The sequence below is a fragment of the Patagioenas fasciata genome, chromosome 4, assembly GCF_037038585.1.
Source record: "Patagioenas fasciata isolate bPatFas1 chromosome 4, bPatFas1.hap1, whole genome shotgun sequence".
Lineage (NCBI taxonomy): Eukaryota > Metazoa > Chordata > Aves > Columbiformes > Columbidae > Patagioenas > Patagioenas fasciata.
In genome coordinates, this window is record NC_092523.1 from 73,536,765 (window position 1) to 73,555,121 (window position 18,357).

At 41.4% G+C, this 18,357-nt stretch overlaps 1 protein-coding gene across 1 annotated transcript in view; it reads left to right on the plus strand.

Moving 5' to 3' along the window:
* The first annotated feature begins 8,222 nt into the window (after positions 1 to 8,222).
* Positions 8,223 to 18,357, plus strand: part of ELOVL6 (ELOVL fatty acid elongase 6) — a 94,076-nt gene continuing 83,941 nt past the window's right edge. Inside the window, exon 1 of the mRNA XM_071808196.1 lies at positions 8,223 to 8,323. Coding sequence (XP_071664297.1) covers positions 8,226 to 8,323 — 98 coding nt within the window. The 5' untranslated portion in view covers positions 8,223 to 8,225. The remainder of the gene's footprint in view (positions 8,324 to 18,357) is intronic.

Below are 18,357 nucleotides of genomic sequence, written 5' to 3' on the forward strand. Positions count from 1 at the left end.
CCAAGAAGAAAACATGAGGAGCTTGCATTAGTTTGAGGCCATTGACCTCTCAGGCTCCCCATCATTCACAGCGATGGAAGTGTGCAAGGAATTAACCCTGGTTCAACTTTCCATCATGCTTTGTGGGCTTTTTTTTTTTTTAATGAAACCTGGAAGTTGCTTAGCCACAAATATCTTTATAGAAAAAGTAAATGCACCTTCTTACTGATTATGGATGAAATGTTATGATAAGCATCTCTGGAGTTTTGTGGGTTTTCTCTTTTTTGAGGAATAAGATTGATAGCCAACTTTTAAATGGAAAGAGCTTGCTGAGTCAGACCAGCTTTGATGCCAAGTTCTGTAATGGAAGCAGGAGATCCTATCATTTCTGAAGTATTACTACTTTATTCCTTAATTGACATTACCATGCACATTGGCTAAATCCACCTTTCCCGCTGGGACTATATAATAAGAGTTGGGATGTGGTTTTGCCAGGACAGTAGAGTTAATGGCAGCAAAAGGGCTCCTTGCATACTTAAAGCAAGATGTAAATATCCAGCTACCTAAAGCAGAGAAGATACTTGCTCATTCTGCAGAGAACGTTCACTCCGTAAAAGGAAGTAAATTGAGATTTCATTTCAAATAAAATATCTAACTAACCAATAGTTAATGGTTAATTACATTCCACTTAAAACACTGAAGGAGGCATTGGAGAATAACTGCATTTAGCTGCATGCAGTGATCTAATATACTATCCTTCCGCCATATACAATATCCAGCTGTATGTTGGAATATTTTAAATTTCACAGTGCAATTTGGGAGAAGAAAAGTGGGCAACACTTCCAGTAATATAATTTCCCTTTCATTGCTCAATCTTTTAATACATTTTTTTCTTCAGTTAGCATTCTGTTCTGTCTTAAGCACACAAGCAAGTATTTGGATCAGCTCCAAAATGCCTATCTGTAATTAGCAGCAATGTTGAGCACCAGCCACCATTTATTTGGGATCACTCAGGGATAATCAGTCCTAGCGCTCTCAGGGACAGCTATGGGCAATGTCCTGCAAGAGCAGCTAATTCAGTCCCAGTTCTGACTTTGTTAAATTCAGCTGTCTGCTTTAACTGTGAAATCCCTTCTTTTCGAGTATAATTTGGAGCAGAATATCCGCCCAGTGATACTCACTTTACTTTTTTTTTTTCTGGAAATGAAAGTGGAGCTGGGCCAACAACAGTAAAAATCAGCTTTTTGCTTAAGAAGTTGCTGTAAACAGAGGTGTAAAGTGCTCGGCATATACATTTATAAATAGCTAATGAAGTGTGCCTGTAAGATACTATCTCTAGAGGAGTAAAGAAGAATCTGGGATCTCCCTTGGCTTGCTGCTCTTGGTGAGGAACAGACTCCATGACTCAGCTTCCTTGTTCTGCTGGAAAAACAGGACAAATCCTTGGTAGATCCAAAGCATTATTCTCCCTATGCCTAGATGGCTCCAAAGACCACTTCAGTGTGGTGGGACATGAAAGCTGCTGCCCAGACCATGGTCCTCTCTCTCTACCTGCACACACAGAAGTTGGAGTGCTGTCAGTGTTATGTTGTATAACCAGCACCACACTTTCCCTGTACAGCTACTGCCAAGGCAAAATTGCTACTTATCCATAGACTAAAACTGTAACTCAGGGGTCTTTGTGCCTCTTCAGCTGGTAAAACTGCTTGCCGAAAATGAAATACGTAGTCTGGATGGACACAGGCATTTGTGACTGACTGGTCTTCAGAAACAGTATGCAAGCAGATGGTAGCTGCTTTCAGTTGCCTTTAACCAGGAGATGAAGGGACCAGCTGGAATATTACTAGTGCTCAAAAAGCAAAGGCATCAACATTTCTCTGAGCCACCCTCTTTACAGCAAAATTATTTTTAATGTCTGTTCTTCCGTGCAAAATTCCAGCCAGGAGCTACAGCCCAAGTGTACAGAACAGGAAGATGTTTTTTTGACAGGGACTGATACGGATGTTGTCACTGGCCATGAACAGAGAGCTGATTGCCATGTAGTCATATGGAAGAGAGCAATCTAATTCAGGAATTAATTCTTACTTAGCCATCCCATTGACAACTATAAAGTGCTGATGGGACTTCTTCACTGAAATGTGTGTAGTTCAAAAGTAGCCAGCACATACGTGTCTCATCCAATCCAAATTTCTCTAGTGTAGGGTGGCTTGCTGTTTTTTTCAGACTGAAAACTGAACAGCAGCCTAATGTTTTTTATACATTACTCAGGAGTCTCAAAACTTACCTGATAGCTTAGTGCCATTTGCAAATCGTTATGCTACCTATGAATAGCTAGTTGCAATAGGAGAAAAATTGCTTGGAATTTAAGCACACAGGTTATTTCAATTATATTCTTAAAAAAACCCAAGTTTTTCTTCTTTTAATTTGGACTTAATTTAAAAGCCCTCTCTCTTCATCAAGCAACATATATACCCAGACAGACTAGGAGCAAACCACAGTCCCTTCCCTTTCTGCTTGCAGTCCTTCTAGTGACTGCTGGCAGTATTTTGGCCTCCATTGAAGTACAGATTTTTAAAGTAATAGAATGGATAATTTTAGAAAAAGGCTGGCAGAAGATCCCATGTATGTGTGTGAGGGCACTGAGCAGATATTGCCAATTCGGAAATAGTGCCAATGTCCACTTGAATGGTGTCTGGAGCACAGACCTCTTCTCTGCTCTTTTGGAAGCTGTGAAGCAGGGGCTGGAGGAGCTCTGCTGCAGGACTGTGCTCTTCCGTAAAGCCTCTCTGTAATGTGTGCACATCATCACTTGCATAACCAATGCCCAATTGACCACCAGATGGCCTTTGCAGGAGCCAGAAGATAAGGTCAAGATCTTTATTTCTGATTTGTGAGTAGACACTGTTTCACTGTTTTCGGTCCTGCATAATCAGATTCTGTGTACACCAGCTGATTTCCTGAGGCCTAATGTAATTGATGAGTGGAAAATTGCTTACGTTATTATCCTCAGAGCACTACAAAGGTAAGCAGCAATCCTCAGTATCCTTCTTGTACAGAGGCAGAATAGAGACATGAATGGTTAATCACAGAGGTTCTCCATTCACTCCCAGCAGGCACTGCAGGGTAGGGATGTCTCCAGCTGGCTCAGGAGGGCTCAGTTTGCAGCAGAGTGGATAACATCTGTGTGTTGTACCCACAATATCATGGAGTGCAGAATGTGCTGCAAAACAGGTTGGAGAAGCTGAATGAGCAGCAGAGTGGTTACTTCAACAAGATTGAGTTTAGTGCTGCAGTGGTAAAACTGCTGCAGCAGTAGCTAACCTAAAAAGTTTCTAACTTTTAGGTACATCTGCACTATGCATTTGTTGTGGCGGTGGTGCTTCCCAAATGTCAGGGGCAGGTATATAACTCAGCTCATCTAAGTCACTGGCAGGAAACTAATCACTGAGCAACCTTCAGCAGGGTAATGATAATGATGCTACACTTCAACATTTACTCCTGCTGTATGTGGAAAATAAGAGCACTGGAAGGAATTGTATCTGGTTTTGGGGAATTGGATGTTGAAAAGCATCTCCAGGTGGTTCCAGCCCAGGTTAGAAGTTGCCCTTCCTGTGACAGGCTGGCCCAAGGTTCCCACTTCTCCCAGCGATGCCTTTAGGTCTGGGGAATCCCAAAGCCTTCTCCACTTCCATGTCACCTTTGTCACCACTGCAGCTCAAGGCCATCAGTCTGGACGCGCATGTGTATGTGAGCAGTGCTGCCTCCCACAGCAGTGCCACCTCTGTCAGGTACTCTGGCTGAACAGGTGTGCTATTTCATCTTTCACTTTGCTCAAAGGTAATTTATTTCTTCCTCACCTCAGGTGAGGAAAAAGACACTTGTGACTGTGTTTATGTCTGACCATGCTGCTGGGAGAGAGATGTGGGTATTTCTGGTTATGCTCTTTCAGCAGACATGGTGAAAAGAGGAGGATGCTTGGGAGACCTGGAATTATCTTTGTCTGTCTTTTCCCTCAGTGCCAATGGGTTAGCAGCTACCTTAAAGCCTTCAGAAATTCACAGCAAAGGGTGAACTTGAAAACACATTACTGAACTTGTACCCAATTGTCACTTCAAGTTAGATGACAGGAATAGTCTTCAACATCTCTTCTAGGTTCAAGGAAAAGTTGGATCAAAATACGGATGCATTTTGCCTTTCACCACCAATAGAGACTTGAGAAATGCTCGTGAATATCCTATAACCATGGTCATATCTTTCACTGAAGTAAATCACCACCAGTTTCTTGCCATTGCCAGAAACATGCTGCTTTACACAGAGCATGAATGAGTAGCACTACTTTGAATATATACATATGCATATATTCACATCAATACTTACTGTACTTACATCAATGGTTACTGTATTGCTATACACTTCTGTGCCTTTTCAGTCCTCTATTTTCAGTCTTTATAGACTGTAAAAATGTTGTTTTCCAAATTAAATATTGCTTTACTCAATCCCTTAATACATTTTAGAAAATAAATAACAAAAGCACTAAGTGGTTCATTCAGAATTAGTTGGCAGTTTGATAGCTGTGGAAACTACTCAAGATTCAGAAAAAGTATCAAGCCGTATGGAACAAGCTGAGGCAGAGCTGCTTCTAAGAGCATCCTGTCTGGGGAAGGTTTGCTCTTCCATGTGAGGGAGGAGTTTGTCACAGGACCCCAGAGACTTGTAGACCCAGTGAGCAGTGGAGTTTATGTGCACGCAGAAAGCTACAGGTCAGGCTCTAGCAAGGCCGTCATGGGTTGTTGTCTTATTGAATATACCCCCCAAAGCAAGTGGGGGCAGAGGGCTATGGGAGAGCAGCCAGTGGTCCCCTGCATAACCTGGAAGAGAGTAAGAAATCTGTGCATTCTACTTCCAGAATACCACCATCACAGCAAAAGAGAGGGTTGTGGTGTATCTCATGAGGAGGTGTTTTTACAGTAGACCTTATCACACAGGTTGAGACGTCAAACCCAAATCATGACTATTAAATCAACGAGAGTGGGAGTCCTGAAAAGGAGCTATTGCAATGGCTGGATTCACCAGTCAAATCTGTTAATTCTGTGCCATCACTAATTGTTGCCTTGTAGGGTGCAATCAAACTTTGGGTGAATAAAGTCAAGAACAGGGTCTTTACTTTTATAAAATAACCATGCTTTTTGCTAGGTGACAAATCAAAACCATGGGAGGTGTTTATGGTTTTTCAGCTCAACTCGTAATCCTGTTTTGGCACAAAACCAGGACATACCTCATTCAGATCTTCGGCCAGCCAAGAAATTACACTTTTGGTTTCTGACCTAGCCACAGTTTTCCTCATTTATTTTCCTTGTCCAGGCCAAGTTTCAGAGACTTGGGCCCACATGACAGCATTTAGCTCAGTGTGGAAACCACGGCACATCGCTGGATGACCAGGACTACTAAATCCTTTTGAACTAATGCAGAAAGAAGAAATGGGGAGAAAATGAGGAGTTTGTGTGGCTCGTTTCATACAGATTTACACAAGGCTGTTCTCAGTCGCAATAGTTAACAAGTCTCAGCTGAAAGTGTCTGGTTTATACAGTTAACAAAGGCTGTTTGTGCAACGTCAAATAGTTGAATCATAACATGTTTATGTAATTTTTTCATCATTTTTATTGTATTATACATTTTGTGAAAGCAATCCCTTACAAATCTTCATTATGTAAGGCTGTTTTAAAAGATTCTTAAGACCCATGAAAAAAAATCTCTTTTAATTACATGATGAATTTCTTCCTTTAGTGTGTGCTTTTTTTCTCACGCTACATACTTTTCTTTCTATCCCATTACCTTCATGAGAGGGTAAAAAATAGCACTATTTGCTGTTCTAGGATTACAGTTTCATTAAATATATGTATGTGTATATATATATATATATATATAGTGAGAATTATCACGTCTAAATAGGATTAGCATTATTTTTCTACTTATTTTTTTAGGTGGATTATTTTTATATAATCTAGTCTCATCCAGCCTTTCTGTAGCAACAAAACAACTTTAAGTTCCTCACCCTCTTTTCTCCATCCCCTGCCTGCTGAACGTTTTCTTAACACAGAAGTCTCTGGATAAGGTCAGAGGCCAGGTCATATATGAAATGGGATCTGAATCAGTTTTAGGTTTTTTTATCTGGAATTGTAGACTTAAAAGACTGTAACTCTCTTACATCCTTTGTTTGTGCTTCCCACCAGGAAACATGCAGTAAATGGGGCAGTTCAGGTGGGGAAACGTGCCCTCCCCAAGGCTGAACTCCCAGGAGGGTTTTATGGGCTGTGCTGGAGCACACTGACACTGGGGTCCTGTGCATCCTTGGCCATGTAGAGAGCTGGGCTATAAGGAGTGGAAAGAGGGTTCTTGCTACGTTTTGGCCCCAGCTGTGGGGACAGATGCTTTAGGGATCGTGGCTTGAAGTCATCATCTTATTTTAAATCCAGGCCGGTGGGAAATCACTTAGAATATTTCAAGCAGGAATGTCCCCTGGAGATAGGGACAACAACTAGGTCTTGTCCCACCGAACCAAACTGAAGAGCCCCAAGGAGCGGGTGCCTTTGCCTTTCCCACAGCAGGTCACCTCCCTGCAAAGGGAGTATGGGAGGCTCAGAGCCCCACTGAGCTCTGTGCAAGGCCCCAGAATAAAGGGGTTATTGGGAGATGTCTGACGTGTTTGTTCAGAGGACACCTGTGAGACCTGGTTTTGCAAGCATGAAACACCAGCAAAAGTGCCAGTTTGGTTGTTCAGAGGGAATTCGTCCCCAAAATACTGATGCAATAGGAATACTACTGCTTCCAGGAGTAGGTGGCAGCCAAGCGATCTCTTGAGGGTACCTACCTGGAGCACAGACCCATCATTGACAGCTTTGTTAGATGGTCTCACTCTGTTCCCAGACAAGTCTGAGACATCTTTGACAAAAGCTTTGTTAAAAATCTCTATTAAAATGAGGGAGAGAAATAATTTTGCTTTCTCAACACCCAGGAGCTTTAAATGAGCTGGTTGTGGACCTCAATATTTCTAGGATGCATGTTAAATAACTCTTTATACAAAGAGGAATCTCCAGTGCTATGCCTGTGTTTACAATCAGATGTCATGTGCTTTCAACTGCTATTTCTCATTCTGATATTCTTTCTGGGTAAAATATTTTAAATGCAATACAATAGATATAATGGTTGGGAGAATTAATGGGTTTATAATTACTACTTATTGCTATTTTTAAAAGAGCTTAAATTGATACTTTCATAGTTGAAATGGATTTCTAGATAAAGTCAGGATAAATATCCATAATATTTGGGATATAATGTACTTAAAAATTTTGTAAGAATTTGACTAGATCTTACATAATATTTTGAATAATGAATAAGAATGCCACCAAATTGCCATAGCATGTCTTAAAAGTAAGATGGAAGGCAGGTCTTCAATTGTGGCTGTAAGCGGGTAACCATGAGCAATCAGATGTGCTTCTGGTCAGCTGGTAACTGCTTCTTGGCCATTGGCTAACTGGCAGAAACCAATAAGGTTTACAACAACAGCAATGTTGGGCTTAAATGCCATAGAGAACAATCTGGTTCTCTGGATAAACTGAGAATAAGCTAAACAATGTAGGTCTTCACCTGAAGTTTATCACACGAAAATGTGATCTGGGTGCAATTTAGAATAAAAACGAGGGGAGGAAAGCTTCCTGTGTCCCAGAAAGCAGCAACTCTGTAAAAGACTGGAAAAGTAATTTGAGCTGCTTGGGTAAATAAGCTTCTCCTTGACAGGGTGGTGTTAATGCAGTCCTTGGATGTATAAACAGAGGTGGCTCAAATAGCAATGGAGTGATGATATTTGTGTTTGGCACTGGAGAGAGCACTAATGGAATACTGTGTCCCGTGCTGTCCTCCGCAATTCAAGAAGCGTATTGGCAAACTAAAATAGGTTCAGAAAAGAGCTATGAGAACAATTAAGAAGCTGAAAAATATTTATTATGGGCAGAAAATCCTGGATCTAGGAGCTGACATCTATTTTAGAAGAAGAAAGTGAAAGGGTGACTTATTTGCAGTCCATAAGAGTTACAGGGGAGGAAAGCTTTGGTGACGGCTCAGACTTGAAGCCGGAAAAATCGGACTAGAATTAGGACACGGGATCTAACAGTGAGGCTCTCATTAGAATTTATGGTAGCAATTTGTAAAACTTTTTTGTTTTATTTTGTTTTTCTTACAGCTACACTTAAATGAGAGTTAACATGGGGGAGTGCTGCTCACGGGTCATCCCTGTGGGCCTCAGGAGCTGTGAATCTGAGAAAACTACTGAGACTACCTGGAACAATACGTGAGTTAAAATCGCATGATCATGCACACTACTCAAATACCTGCGTGGGGTTAGGGTCTCACCTAAAATTAATTCTTTACACTGCTTTGGATGTTGAGAAAATTGTTCTAGACTGCTCACATACACATAGAGAACAGGCACCTTGCAGCACACCTGCTGACATGAGAGGTACAAGAAGTTTCCAGTATTTGGGACCAAAATGAAAAAGGAATCCAATGTTGGAAGTGAAAAGGGTTGGTTGGGCAAATAACATGGGAAAGCATGGAGCAAAGAGAGTAGAAGATAAGCCAAATAACTTCCTGCCATGAAAGGAGGTCTGAGAAGAGTGGGGGTTTGCAGAAACACATGAAGGTGAAATGATTCCTAAAAGGAAAATGGATGAGGTAGGGGGTTGTCTTAGGCTCACTTTTAATGCAGGTGTCCTCATTTGTGTGAGAGTAAGGGAAACTGCAGATGATGTGAAAGCATAAGTAACTGCCCTGGAGGAAACAGAAGAGACAAGCTAGAGACAACGCTAACAAGATGGGTATAGAATAACAGTATGAGATTTGCGGTGAAAATATGTAAATTAACTCATTGAGGCATAGGAAAAGATGAAAATAATCCAAAAGAAGGAAAAATCATTCACAGTAGCTATGCTGAAAGATAAATATGCAAAAATGGGAGCACAGAGCCAGTGAAACGAGTCTGCCATGTGACATGGTGGCATAAAAGATGGCATTAGTTCTGGGTTTCAGATGTAAAAACACAAGTTCAGAGTCTAGGCTTTACCTGTAGGCAGATCTGCTGCCATTTCCCAGCCACAGCATCAGGTGAAGTTGTCCTGATAATGTTCTGCTTTCCCGGGAACAAAAATACCCTGCTGAAAGTTGAAATATCAGTAACACAAGGAAATTTTGGAGTTTTTGAAATGAGTTTGAGCAGGGCTTGGGTCAAAATATGTTTGGCATATTTTGGTACTTGACTGGCTTTAGCCTGACTCCCCTTTGCACGTTGAAAAGTGATGCGGATTTGATTGAGGCACATTGCTGGAAGTTATGGGCTGAAACTGGGGGAAAATGAGACTGAAAACGATCTGAAAATCTGAGCCTTCCTTGTTTGTCAGGTAAGGATTTCCCTATAAATATTCTAATGACATTTTTGCCATCTTAGGAACAGCACTAGCAAAATTGTACAATAAAGAACTTTTCAGAGGCAGGGAGATGGATTAGATGACCCACTAGGCTTTTTCCTTCTTTAACTTGTGATGATTTTATGAAAGCACTTTGTCAGCTCTTCACTAACTACTGTGTGCTTAGCTCTGATCAGTCCTGTCAGACTATGGTTTGGGAAGTTAGATTTAGCTATAAATTCCTGAGTCTCTCTGAAATCCAAAAATAGAATAGTTGAGAATGTATGGGTTGAATTATGGATCAAATGTGTCACTGCAGGAACCAAGGACGAAATGTGTGACATTAAACTGATGTCAAAGAAAAATCCTCTACTTGACTATTTCTCTCCTCGTGGAGTTCATTTTTCATGCACAGAGCTCTGTCAAGACATTAGCTAATTAATTCTCATAGGATGTCAGTGGATCATGACTTACACCTCCATTTTTCAGACAGAAAAGAAAGTGTAGAGAATCTTTTTGTGTTGCAACTGGAATCAGGAATATGAATATCTTTCCCATTGCCCCATGCTGAAGTCTCCAGTCCATACTGCCGCCTAATGCCTGTCTAATATATGTGAGAAAATGCAGCAGATGCTCTGAAAAACAAATGAAGTAGATATTTTCAAGCTACCCACAATGTTTAATAGTTAAAAAAAAATGATATGATACATCGACTGATTTCAGGGAGGGAAAAGCCAGAGAACATGTGATATGAGGTTGATGGTAATTGCACGGAGAAGCATTGTTTCCTCTGGTACAAGGCTACAGACAGCCTTCTTTGGCTGGTTTGGTACAAATGTGACCCCTAGCAGCACAGTGCATGGCTCAGGCTCTTCCTCACCTTGTTGACCATCACTGATGTATCTCCCTGAAATCTCCTGGTTGGGGTGAGCAGTGATTGGGAGGAGTTTCCTCATCACTTCAGGGGCTTCAGGATTGAGATTCCCCCCCATTGCTGAGGCAAGCATTGGATTATGAGCTCCACCTTGCTGGTAGATTGGGAAACTAGGCCAGCCTGTGAATTCCAAGTCTTCTCAGAGACCTCAGGAGCCCAGCAGCCCCAAGCCGTCATTTGTGATTACAGCAGCTGCTTTGCCCTACATACTGATAAGGCCACAAGTCTGTCATGGGACCACAATGCTGAATTGCTGCTCCCTCCATAGCAGTAACTTCTACCACATCATCACTCACAATTGCATCAGTTTTCAGATCTGCCACAGACGGTTATGATATCCATTATTCACAGATTCCGCTGTAGCACAGTCATGTTCACAGCTCCACGGGCCACTGTGCTGGTTGGTTTGCAGCTGCTGAAGCAGACGGACGCACCTGCACTGGTGCAGGACCAGCGGCAGCTTACGCAGCTGTTGCCTGCACACCTGCAAGACGCAAGTGTCCTTGGAACCAAAAGATGTGGCAGACCTGTTGCACTGAGTTAACATTCCAGTTCACTCTCACTACGTACCTACCCTCCAGATTAGCTAAGGAAACACGCTTCTAACTACAGCGTGCAATTAGCAGTTGCCCAGCAGCAGGATAAAGTCGTCATACCTCTTTCTTTCTCAAATTCTGTACCAGCTAGAATATTCCATGAGCTTCCATTCATTCAGCAACTTCCCTGTAACTATTGGGTCTTGTTAGTATTAATTTAATAAATCCTGGTATGTTATTGTCCAGGCAGTGCTAACAGCTTTGCAACTAGAAGAAAAGAAAAAAACACAAGAGAAAATAAAATTATTTTGTCATCTTGTTGTCATTGTTATGGAGGTGAAATCTGTTTTGCTATGATTTATTAACCTCTAAATGATAGAAAAATCAGGCCCACACAAGCACTTTATGTTTTTAAATACAGTATGCTGAATGTAAGGGTTTGTTCACAAGCTTTTCATAGTGAAAGCCAAGCTTTTACCACTGGAGAATATTTCTAACTGCCTTTCTGACCACCATTCAGAAATCTCTTATTAATGTAATTAGTGACTTGTCCGAAACTAGAAATCTATGCAGAGAAATGCAATTCTGTGCCTTGGGCATTTGGAGATTTCACAGCGTGGTGGAAAACCAAAACATTTTGAGTCCCCTATATCAGCACTGAAGGCATCCTCCCCCTTGACTAACATTGCCTGCATAGCAGACTCTGTGAGAGCCTTCAATCCTGGAAATCCCCAAAATTTTGCCTGCCAGGGATCTGTGTGCCAGGCAGACCAGCTTCCCTGGCACCTTCTCCCCAGGGAAGAGAGCTGCCAAGTGACTGGGAAGTGGGACAGGCAAGAAACCTGCTGAAGAGATGAAGAGATCTTGCTTGTTTGCTTTCTAAATTTCACTGGCATGGATACTAATTTGCAAAGCATTTCAGGTTCGGTTAATTCAGCAACTTGTAGTGGAAAAAGAGAGTTTTCTCTGCTCTGCCCTCCCCTCAGTGGTTCTAATCTTAACAGAAGATGGCTAAAATTACTGATTATGAACTTTCATTAAAAAATGTCAAAGAGAAAAATTCATAGCCTAATTTTTAAAAGGTAATGACTGCAAACTTTCCCACTGGAATGCTCATACCCCAAGAAATTAGGTTATTTTCCTGTTTCAGTATCTTTCAAAATAGGCCAAATTCAGCTCTGGAGGAAGTAGCTGTATTTGTTGCAGGAGAATTCAGGTGCATGGGAAATCAGTGTTTTTTTTTCTAGGACAGCATCATGTCATTATTATTGTTGTTGTTATTTCTCTTAGTTCTGTATGGCAGTCCCACTATGCTGGGTAATATAAGAGTACCTAAGAAAAAATATCCCCTATCTCAAAGAAGGCAGATCCCAAGCAGACAAGAGCAGAGAAATGGGAGGAAGATAAATTGAAGTTCTTGCACAGGATCATGCGTATGAACCTTATCAGTCCTTACGAGTCCTCTTCCAACTTTCCCTCACTACCACTAGAATTCAAAAAGCAAATGATTTTGATGGCATCCACCACCACAGTGAAGGAGACGGTATGTTAGTGCTCTACCACTGGGTTTCCAAGTGCATTCCCAAGCAGTCAAATAAAGCAGACAAGATAGGTACCAAAGGAAAAAGAATATTCGTCAGCCTCTGCCTCATTATGGAATGCAAGTGCCTGTCTCCTGTCAGAGTCACTGAAAGGTTTTTGCAAATGCATAAGTGCATAAATTGTGTCTGCACGGTTACAGCTCCCATTGCTCCTGGAGAAGCACTGTGCATTTTGCTAGCTTGTTTTTGAAGTGTAATAATTAAAGGCATATGTGAGAATTGTGCAAGATTCAGAGATACTGAAACTAGAGCATGGACTTTTACTATCTCAGCAGTGCTGCCATCCTTCACATTTCTTGGCAAATATCCTCCTTCGCCAATCATTTCCATTCAGTAAACATTTTCATGTTTACTAGGACCTGGGACAGACTGAAATTAGGAAGAAGCAAAATCCTGGTTTTGCCTAAGAGCGCAAACCCAGTTTCTTGGTTGCACAGTCAGGTAGACGAAGTAGTCACTCCAATGTTGAGACTTAGATATGTTAAAAAATACAAAATTCTCCCTTGGAAGAATAATATCCTACACCTATGAGGCAGCAGGTTTCAACTTTGATTATTTATCATGGATCAGTTGTAGTTACCATGCTAGTTAGTACATGTTAGGCTTGATCACCTTATCACTGAAGGTATGTGGATACTGTATTTGTATAATAAGAATACTATGCTTTTTGTTTTGTTGCTGTTGCTAAAACCAGTATGTAATAGTGTGATTTGTACTAAAATAGCAGCTGTGGTGTGTAGACCTCCCATCTCCACATTGAGCAGAAAGTGGAACAGAGGATATTTTGGACTGTGATTTCTACCAAGGCCTTTAATTGCTACCATTTGTGCTTGGAGGTAGGATAGCAAGAAAACAATAAAAGAAACTGAGATGTTTTTCTTCTTCGTGACATTGCTGTAACTAACTATATTACCTGGGAATGCAAAGATAACAGATACAGAAAATGAATTGGAAATGTTCCCAGAATACCATAATTAAATTATAAACAAAACAAGCATTTCAGTAACACACTGATTGTCCCTTACAAAGTCACGCACAGCAGTTAGTGCACAGTGCAATGTGTAGGAAGCAGGAGTACTTAAAACAGTGACCAGCTTCCATTACAGGAATATAAAAATAACAACTGAAGGTATTTACCTCAGCTTTACCATTGATCAGCCTTGATAATGTCAGTGAAGTAACTCATGAAACTTCAGGTTCCTCAGGTCATTTTAGGGGGTGGTAGAAGGGAAGATCTTTCCATTATAGGTTGTTGGTTAAAATATAATTCTGGCGTCTGGTGAGATGAACATCCAGTTCCTGGAGATCACCATGACTGGCTTTACTTGTGCTTTCAAGGAAGGGTTGTAGCTGAAAACTGGTTTGCCTTTCCACTTCTGGAGGCCAGTATTGTCATGCACACTGCTTTTGGGGTGTCTTTTCTGGAAACAAATGATTTGTCTTTGGTCCTGAAGTCTGAGGCTCTCAAGGACACCTTGCTGTCTCACCAAAGGGGAATTGCTGGTGCAAAGGGAGTGAGAGGAAGGAGTCCATTTCACTTGCAAGTGTGCAAGAAGCCTGATATAAAAAATAATAACCACAAACCTTTGCAGAATGAATAAAACCACACTTTTTATGTCAAAATTCAAATGGCAGCGAGCATTTTGTCTTAAAAGATGACATGTAGGAAATACTGACCAATTCCAACAGGGTCCAACTATCACTAAATGAAATGGAAAATGTATTTTCTTCCCTCGGCACTTAAGAGGAATTTATGTGCCCGTTAAAGCTATTGCTTGCTTCAGCTCCTACATTCAGTGGAGAAAAACATGGTTTCCTCCATGACCTCTTAACTCTGCAGCTCCTTATGACCCTCCCAGACTGAGTACCCCATAATAATGCAGTAGGAATGTATCGGTACCTCAGTTCTGCCAGTTCCCAGGTGCTTTCATGTAGCTCTTAAAAGCCCAGCACCTTCAGCAGCAAAACCCTCCTTTGTAAAATCTGGGTTGCTGTTTTTCCAGCAGAGCCGAGGAAGTTAGCAGCGGCCGAGCCGCACAGGAGAGCACCTCATTGTTCTGCTTGTCAGATCCGATGCCGGGATCATTGCCTGCACGCTTCAGCGCACACCTCGCAAATTATAGCTGTACCTGAGCGTGGGTTTAATCAGGTACATTCGCGTACAGGGGAGCTGAAACATTTCAGTGCTGGCTCTGCCAGTACATATTCCCAGCACTCTGACGTGGAAAGAAAGAGTAAAAGGATTCATTTACACAAGAGAGAGCAGAGGAGCCAGAAAGGAAATCTATGATTAAAGCTGGTCAGTGCTTCCCAATATAATATCTACAATGCAGGATGGAGGATCCAGGGTAGTACCAGGGGCCTGGGACATGCACAGGTGATGGGGGAGGTAAGAGAGGGGTGCTGGTGGCACCATCAGGAACCCACGGCCAGAGAGGGGTCAGGAACAGAAGCAATGAACCGGAAGTGGGTCTGCAATGTCATTTGAGGGTTTTTTGTTGTTTTTTTTGGTTTGTGGTGTTTGTTTTTTTTTCAAAATAAAAGAATGGAATGATGAATATTTCTCTGGTTTTCTGGTAGCTGGCATGTTAAATTTTACTCTTGAGCTGAAGGGCAAAAAGGAAAATCTTTTCAGAATGAAAAGATGAACCTCTAGGTTTCAAAGGTGTTGAGATTAAACTTTGGATTGTCCTAAAGTGCATTATTGGAGGCAAAGGGGAGCACACGATCCAACCTAATTCAGCTGAACTCATGTGTGATCACCCGGATTCATGAATGGTCACCTGAGACCAAATTCGCTCTTACACTTAACTGCATTTGCTCAAAAAAAAACAACCCAAAATCCACCTTAGCTTTTTTGTTTGTTTGTTTGTTTAATAATTCAAGTTAATCGTACAACTCTGCTCATGCTGTAGTCTAGGTAGATCTCACTTGTCTATACCAGGCTACTTCTCATAAATTTGCACTCCTTTTTATTTTTTATTTCTTTCTATTTAAATGAAAATTATTTCTGATCTGAAATAGTTTTAGATGTTGAAGAAAAGGTGCTATAAAAATGACATATTGCATGTTTGAAGATCTGATTTTGGTGAAGACAGATGGGTATAAAAAGTGTTAGCATTTACTTTTGTGAAATTAGACAAATCTTAGCAGAAGAGCCATGAAATATTTCTACCTAAGTGGTGAGAGTTGCTTAAAGTTGGTAAAGCAGGGTTTGCTCTTAAGTATCTTCTGCAGTTAAGGTCCTTATGTCACTTCTATTTATGAATTATATGAATAAATGAGATATCAATCAGCAGATGATGGCTTCAGTTCCTTAACATCTGACTGAGGTCACCATTTGTCAGTCAGGTTCTGAAAATGCAAAGAGAGTGAGAAGACAGATGCTGGAGCAAGGCAATGGTTATTATGGTCAGCAGGATGACCGGGGCTACAGATACACCACAAAAGTCTAAAACCTGCATTTTTGTCATCATACTGTACTTTGACTCAGTCTTCTCTACAGCTTGAGCTACTGCACAGCTTTTTGTAGAGAGGGTTTGTTTTGTTAGAAAAAGAGGGTGGTGACTTTCCAGGAGTTATTTTATATTAAAGGTAAATTTTGTTTACCTTTAGTGAGGTGTGTGGTAAAGTAAGGGGCATGGTTGTTTAAAACGCAGGCATAGAAGAGAAAATTATTCTTTCATTAAGTGTTTCTATACCCAAAATTAATGGTAACAAAGTTGAATGTATATAGTCGTTCAACGGTCTCCCAAGAACAATTCCTCTTTTCCTTTGGTTTCCTTTCTCTCCTCTCTTCATGGATCTTTGCCTTCTAGTTCAGAGCACATGGTCCCATGTAGAGAAAACACAGATGAGAAGAGTTTTGCCATTGATTTCAAAAGCAGCTTGATTTGACTCCAGATTGTCTCCCTGGCCATCATAAGAGTAAGGGCCAACAGATACAGTCTAGGAGCTTTTATGGAAATTCAGACCTTTATTCTAAATGCACTTGGGTGCAGCGTTTCACATGAAATTTCCAAGTGCCCAGCCAGGCGATACAAACCGAAAGTACAGCCTCACAGCCAGCCTGACCGCCCTGCCCGAGATTTGAAAATTATAAGGATTTCCTTCAAGCGGTGCTGATCCCAACAAGTGCATTTTAATTTTGTGGACAGCATATGTAGCAGATAAGCAAAACAATAATTATGCTTTTTATGTGAAATAAAATTTTATTCTAAGGCTCTCCAAACTTTTAGCTCTCAATAATGAGTTTAGTCGTGCTGTATCTGCTGTGATGGAAGAGTTGTTAGTTTTGCTCTTCAGAGAAAAACTGAAGCAGAGAAGTGACTTGTCACCAGCATCTTGGAAACTCTGTCAGTGACCTGTTTAGGCTCAATGAATAAAAATCTTTTAAGTTCACAGTGCTATAACCATAAGCTATGTTTGTGTGTATCTGCTTCTGGGGCCTGACTGAAGTCCAACAAATATTCTGTTGATTCCTGTAATTAAAATAAGCAATTTGACCTGTGGAGCCCGAGCCATGAGTTTCTGGTGACACAAGTTATACACATATGAAGCAAGTGATTAAATATCCTGTCTTCCGGATGATGGTTTGAACAGATGAGTTGCTCAGATAAGAAATGCATTGATTCACTGTTCTTGCTATGGAAGATAAATGAAAAGCCCTGGATGGAAATGCAAAGAATCTTCCTTTGGTCAGGTCCTCATGGTGATCAGTGGTCAAATTTGATCTCTGCGTATTCAAACATTCATTCAATAATTATATAAGCATGCAGGAAAACTCACCTCTCTTCTTTGGGTTGTCCTGAAAATAGAGAGGGAAATGACTGAGAAAAGGAGTATAGGATCAGAGACAGTGGTATATTTCTGTATCTTCCTATGGGAAGGCAATTCTTACCTCTTTCCCAACATCTACACAATTTAAAATGCTGAAAAAAAAATCATAGTTCCAGATTTCATAATCTTTTTTTTTCATATTAAATAATACTTAAACAGATATATTCACACCCTGCCATACATCCAAGTGATAACTTATGGCTTAACCTCTAGTACCAGAACTCCGAAATGTCTTATTTCCAAACCAGGATCACGTACAAGGGAGTCCTTTCCCACATTGCGTGCAAGTCAACCAAGCCAAGCAAACTTAAACTTGCCTCTTTCTGGCCAGAATAGCTGTCCCAGGGCTAATCTGCTTCAAGCACTCTGGTCCTGTTAGTGAGAAGTTGTTTCTGCTATGAGCTTGCACTGCTGCAGGCTTATCCTTGGACAACACCTGGTTGTAGCAATATGCATTTCTCAGCTTACAGATTGGTAGATAGATCACCACTGAAGCAGTAAAACAAGTAAGAAAGCCCAAGCAGATAGCTGAAACTGAGAAACAACCTGTCTGTTCAGGAATATATAAAACCCAAAGAGAATTAACACTTCAGATTTTAGCACCCTTGCCATACTTAGCACGTGGTCTTTCTTCCCCTGCCCATCCTGCAGCCCCTGGGCCAAGGACACTGTGGCAAGAGCCGCCCAGTGCAACCCCCTGGCTGGCTTGGCCCCTTTGAGAGAGCACAAGGGGCAGCCCAGTGCCAGCTCCACCAGCAGCCACGTTACTCACCCCCTCCGGCAGCCAGACCTGACCCTTCAGGGAGCTGGTGCAACTCACTATCACCACACAAGCTATTTACTTTGTTTGTTTTTTAGATAACTTACCCACTCACTGTAGTGAGCTGAATTAGCTGATGGAAGGGTCAGGGGAGTGCCAGGGGTGGGTAAGCAGGGGGAGTGCGTGACCAGTAGGAGTGCAGAAACTCCCCTTCCCTTCTGTGGCAACCAGACTGGCTCAGCCCTTCCACCCA